The sequence below is a fragment of the Crinia signifera genome, chromosome 8, assembly GCF_055691185.1.
Source record: "Crinia signifera chromosome 8, ASM5569118v1, whole genome shotgun sequence".
NCBI lineage: Eukaryota > Metazoa > Chordata > Amphibia > Anura > Myobatrachidae > Crinia > Crinia signifera.
In genome coordinates, this window is record NC_139224.1 from 43,372,655 (window position 1) to 43,379,027 (window position 6,373).

Genomic DNA, 6,373 nt, shown 5'->3' on the forward strand with positions numbered 1-6,373 from the left:
GCTCCCAACAAAATTAACCCTGGAATGGGCAGTCATGTCTATACTGCGGCCATCCAGCTGTTGTGAAACGACACATCCCAGCATGCCTTGCCATAGTTTTAGCATTCCCCAATAACAAAACTGTGGCAAGGCATGATGGGACTTGTAGTTTCACAACAGCTGGAGGGCCATAGTCTGGATATGCCTGTGGTAGGGAATAGATTGTAAGCTCCACTGGGGCAGGGACTGATGTGAACGTTGAAATATTCTCTGTACAGCGCTGCGGAATATGTGTGCACTATATAAATAAATAATGCAACAGGGATAGTTTACCGGCCCGGCTTCCAGTGCCGCAATGTGTTGCATTGCAATCAGCCGGTGTCCCTGTAGTGTGCTGAATGACAGAGGGAAGTGGCCTGTGGTTTAAGGGGAGGAAATGAAAAGGAATTTTAATAGAACAAACAGTGGCTCCGCTTCCGATAGGCATTACTTCAAAGGCAGCCCTACCCCACAGCAAACAACATACTACAGAGGCCATCCGTCATCTAATAGCAGTGTGCAAGCCTATTCAAGGCTTCCACGCAGGCCATGAGAATGCAGAGCTGGACGGGCGACATAAGGAACAGGTCATGCGAGTCTGTCCCATGCAAACATCAGAGATGCTGGGATGATACCCCGGGAGTGAGACGGTGTTTTGGAAATTAGATGCCGCATGTCAGACGTGAAATTAGACAAGACCTTTTTTGTGCGCTGCACCAGGGTGAAAGGGATGGCATTATTTCCCTAATTATAATAACACACTTCAAAAGGCTCCTGTCTCGCACAGATAATGTTAAAGGTAATTCAATGCGTGTGCGGGGCACGGAAGGAACTGAAGACGTATTATTAACATCAAAGTACTTCTGGCATAGTCAAGAGGCGTGTGTGAACATGGCACAACTGCCAAAGGTGCTTCCAAAAAAAGTAAAAATAAATGAAAAAAAAAACACAATCTTCTATATGTGGATGCAGGACTGTAAAGCTAAAAGCTAGGTACAAAACGAACCAGCCAGATACATTGCACCGCCGTACACAGTGCACAACAATGTATGTTGACATTATGAATCTATACATGCAACACTGTCGGCTGTGAGGTTGTCCCATTGGACATGCAGCAAAAACAATGGAGCGATACAATCACCCAATTCAGTTGGTTGAATTTGAGGGTACACACTATTAGAAGGTCATTACAACCTATACATTGTATAATCTTAAATGAAAAAAAAATTCCTAAAAAAAAAAAAAAAAAAAAAAAAAAATACCCACACTACCAGATTATCATTCCAACCAGCCAAGTAAATTGCAGCTTCTATTGTGAGCAATATATAAATACATCGCTAGGTCATCACAGTGTGTAGCCAGTATTATGGGGCCTACACACGTAGAGATTTAGGGGCATTTCTCTAGATCGCTTAGAAAATGCCCCAACATCGCTGTGTGTAGGGGTCATATCGACGTGCGATGATTAACATCCAGCAGCCTGAATAAATCTAGTAAGCGCCGGTGTCAGGGCCAGTGTTCTCACCAAAAAATACTGACCCTGACAGATTGCTCAGTGGCACATCTCCCTGTGTGTAGGCCCAGGCGCCATTATAAAGGTATTCCTACTTCCTCTCATGTTACATCTTCTCAAAAGCCTAATACCTGTAATGGGGTTTGTGTGCTCTGAAGAGAACAAACCCTTTACTCCAACTCCAGATAATAATTTGGGAAAGTGGACGTATCGGAGGAGACCTCTAAATATTCTGAAAAAGGCCATGTTGGAGAACAAGAATTATTACCAAAAGGTTCAGACTTTCTTATTTGCACTATGGGGGCAATTCAATTGTTTATGCGTACACAGTCTCTTTTTTTCCCAGTGATTGGAGATCAGAGAACTCCATCTTGTTGCTTTTTAAATCATCCTGACTGCGCCAGGTTTCGCAGCATAAAATGGCTAAGCCTGACTAAAGTTCTGGCATTTGGGACACTTTTCGCACATTTCTTCTAACCAGCTCAGGGAAATGCCGGCATCAGCAGATGTATGTGGCAATTGAATTGCTCCGTCACGTGCCCGGCAATGACAGCCGCTGGTGCAAACAATTGATTTCCCCCCAGTTGTTAACCAATGGTTAATGTGTATGACAGTTTGCACAAAGCACTTTCTTAGATCATTACAATGGATATATTTTACACCACTTTGAAGATAAGGTTATCAGTAACATTGCATGTACAACATGTAAGCGAGTGACACATGGCAGCTAATAAGCTTTTGAACTTGCATTTGCTGATGACAATGAATAAAACTCCATTGCTTTGGATGCATGACTCATCGCACGTCAGCTCGCCACCTCAGAAGGCTGTCAGCTGAAATGTGGTGCCACGCGGCTATTCGCTCCCGAGTAACAATTAAATTGCTCTGTCAGACGCTATCTATTGCCAATCGCAGGCCCCACTCGGGAAAGTTCGAGAGCACTTGGAAGTTCAGCCACCCGAGTCCCCCCCCGAACATCCCCGAGCCTGCCGCCTGGTCTCTGCTGTGAATGGTTGCGGGGGCAGCGGTAGGAGAACCCCGGTGAGGCCGGGACGGGGAGTCTGCACTGGATGGCGGTGAGTACAGGGGGGAGGGGGGGGGGGCTGACAGAGGAGGGGCTGCATCTAAGTTCTGTGGTGGGTTTTTCTGGGGTAGGACAAACCTGCCCTGATAGATTTGTCCTGCCCCAGAAAACCCCACCACTTAAGGGGTTAAAGGTGATTTACTATCCAAGTGGGCAAAGCGTGGGAATATAATAGTGTGCCGAGCGCAGTAACAAGGGCGACATAAGGAACAGGTCATGCGACTCTGTCCCATGCAAATATCAGACACCCCAAAAATCATGAAAAACTCATGTCGTCCTTTTGACTGTCAACTATAAGCTTGTGTCAACCTGTCACTGTTGACCATTAGTGGTCGATTTAGACATCATCTATACCAGGCATGTCCAACCTGCGGCCCTCCAGATGTGCTAAAACTACACATCCCAGCATGCATTGCCATAATTCTAGCATTCCCTAATAGCCAAATTGTGGCAAGGCATGCTGGGATGTGTAGCCAAGACTTTACCTACACGAACACAACCAGCTGACCCCATGACAACATTGCTGAGCGACTGGATGATGCAGCCCAAGCACTTTAGCAATATGGCCGGATTAAAATGCAATCTAGACATTTCTATTTCCGTATAGAGTGTAAGCTTGCAGGGAGAGTCCTCCGACCTCTCTATATGCCTGGTATTACCTAGTCTTGCCTTACTAATGTTTTGTTCCCAATTGTAAGGCACAAACGGGATATGCTGGCACTGTGTAAGTACCGGTTAATATTAATAACAATTATTATTGCTGCCAGGGAGCGGAGCATGTCTCAGCTGCACCCAGCTATTTTTTTGTGGTTGTTAAATAGTCCTCCCCTCCTTGGGGGTCGATCCCATTAGCACTGAAGGGTCCAAGATGCCCAAATTAAGCCGATCTTGCACCCTTCGCTGGGCCGAATTCTCTTAAAATTGCTTGCACCCCTTCAGAGGTGAGAGTACTTTTAAGCGTATTCAGTCCGCCGTAAAGCGTGCCCAGTGCCGTGATGATTCGCGAGTGTGAATGATCCGCACCTAATAGGATCGACACCTTGATGTAATATGCAAAACTACGATACTCCACTGGTCCTGGTGCAGTAGAGGATCCTGCACACACGAGTGATCTTCCCTCTCCATTCATCCTCGCACACTCCGGGTGACCCTATTATCTGCCTGTCACAAATCTCCTACTAGTAAAGCACAGTCTGATGGCGATGAAAAGGCTTCTTCACACTCTTCAGTTACAAGATATGTGTCCGACCTCCTTCATGCTCCAGGGCAGGAGAGAGCACAGAGAGGAAATGCTAATCTCCTGGGAAAAGGTCTATTAACACCAATTATCCTGCCTGGGTGTGGGGTATAGAGAGGACAGGCAGCATCAATATCTCTGAGACAGGTAGGGAATAATACAGGGCATGACATTACGCCTGTGCCCAAATATCTGGACACTGAAACTATCAAACTTTAACCTCCATACACACGGAGCAATATATTGCTCTGCAGTCATTTCGCCAGCGATAATGGCTTAAATCGCCCCATGTGTACAGGGCTTACAACATCCCTCAGATCCATGCTAGCATGGGGATCACAAGAATCAGAATCATCTTTATTGGCCAGGTATACTTGCGTATGCTTGGAATGTTTTGTGGTAACAGTGCAGCATCAATCAGGGAACACAAAGGGGGTGGGAAAAAAGACATAAACATACATCACATACATTTCACATATATCTAGAACAGTTCGAGTTAGTATTTAGTATTTGGTACGTCCTGCATACAGAATTTCAATATATAAAACACATTATGAAAACTCAATAACTGGGGTATTTCCTCTCTGAAATACAAAATCTATAACACAGACGGCCCAGCTGCAAAACACGGAATAGGGAACGGGAAGAGCAGAGAGAGAAGCTGGGATAATAATTCACTGCGGATTCAGCAGAGACCATGAACCAAGGTAACTAGTAAACTTTAACTAACAAAACAAAAACACCCCGCACTCATATAGGGCAAGGTACATGCCCGGCATCCAACCACCTGGCAGAACCCATGCCCGGCATCCGACCACCTGGCAGAGCGCATACCGGGAATCCAACCACCTGGCAGAGCACATGTCCGGAAACCAACCACCTGGCAGTGCGCATGTCCGGAAACCAACCACCTGGCAAGGCATATGCCCGAGATCCGACCACCTGGCAGAGAGCATGCCCCGCATCTGGTCACCTGGCAGAACCCATGCCCCACATCCGGACACCTGGCAGTGCGCATGCCCCACATCAGGTCACCTGGCAGTTCGGATGCCCCACATCCGGTCACCTGGCAGTGCGTATGCCCCACATCCGGACACCTGGCAGTGCGCATGCCCCACATCAGGTCACCTGGCAGTTCGGATGCCCCACATCCGGTCACCTGGCAGTTCGGATGCCCCACATCCGGTCACCTGGCGGAGCGCATGCCCCACATCCGGTCACCTGGCGGTGCGCATGCCCCACATCCGGTCACCTGGCGGTGCGCATGCCCCGCATCCGGTCACCTGGCGGTGCGCATGCCCCGCATCCGGTCACCTGGCAGTGCGCATGCCCCGCATCCGGTCACCTGGCAGTGCGCATGCCCCGCATCCGGTCACCTGGCAGTGCGCATGCCCCGCATCCGGTCACCTGGCAGTGCGCATGCCCCGCATCCGGACACCTGGCAGTGCGAATGCCCCGCATCCGGACACCTGGCTGTGCGAATGACCCACATCCGGACACCTGGCAGAGCGCATGCCCAGCATCAGGTCACCGGGCAGTGCGAATGCCCCGCATCCGGACACCTGGCTGTGCGAATGCCCCGCATCCGGACACCTGGCTGTGCGAATGACCCGCATCCGGACACCTGGCAGAGCGCATGCCCCGCATCCGGTCACCTGGCAGTGCGCATGCCCCGCATCCGGACACCTGGCAGTGCGAATGCCCCGCATCCGGACACCTGGCTGTGCGAATGACCCACATCCGGACACCTGGCAGAGCGCATGCCCAGCATCAGGTCACCGGGCAGTGCGAATGCCCCGCATCCGGACACCTGGCTGTGCGAATGCCCCGCATCCGGACACCTGGCTGTGCGAATGATCCGCATCCGGACACCTGGCAGAGCGCATGCCCAGCATCAGGTCACCGGGCATCGCAACTACATTTACTTCAATCACACCACATAGACATGCTTGATGCAACAGGGATAAAGGTGCTGAAAGTGTTATTAACTATAAGGTACTTTCCTAACCCTAACCTGAGCAGTCATCCCGCTAGTGATCCATGTGTTTACATTAGAAAACAAAATACCGAAATGTATATAACATTATCTGATCAGATACAGCAAGATGGTTTCCATCCATCATCCATCCATATATACTATGTTTCACTTACTATAGTGCAGAGGTAGCAAAGTGTGAGCAGATGGAGTGTGGAGACAGAGATACAGGTAGACAGGGGAGAGAAGTTACATGTCCGGGCAGAACTTTATGCACATCGCTCCTAGACACTGACCTTGGGTGCACAGGCGTCCACGGATGCTCTCCGGAGCCCACCATTAGCTACAGAGCCGATGCCCGGGCACACAACTAGAACACTCAGGGCTAAAGCCAGGTAGAGGGGTCGCAGACACGGCGCCATGGTCCGCAGCCCGGGGAACTGTCTGCTGCTTCTGCTATTTGCTGCCACTGCGGCTGAGATCTGTGCTGCGCATGCGTCTTAGCGCTGTGCTCAGGCGCGCCCTCTGCTGGGAGACCACTACAGG

At 49.6% G+C, this 6,373-nt stretch overlaps 1 protein-coding gene across 1 annotated transcript in view; it reads right to left on the reverse strand.

The window, feature by feature from the left end:
* IL17RD (interleukin 17 receptor D) overlaps positions 1–6,373 on the reverse strand; it is an 89,888-nt gene extending 83,515 nt beyond the window's left edge. The window contains exon 1 of the mRNA XM_083156241.1: positions 6,124–6,373. Within this exon, the coding sequence (XP_083012367.1) occupies positions 6,124–6,249 (126 nt within the window). The 5' untranslated portion in view covers positions 6,250–6,373. The remainder of the gene's footprint in view (positions 1–6,123) is intronic.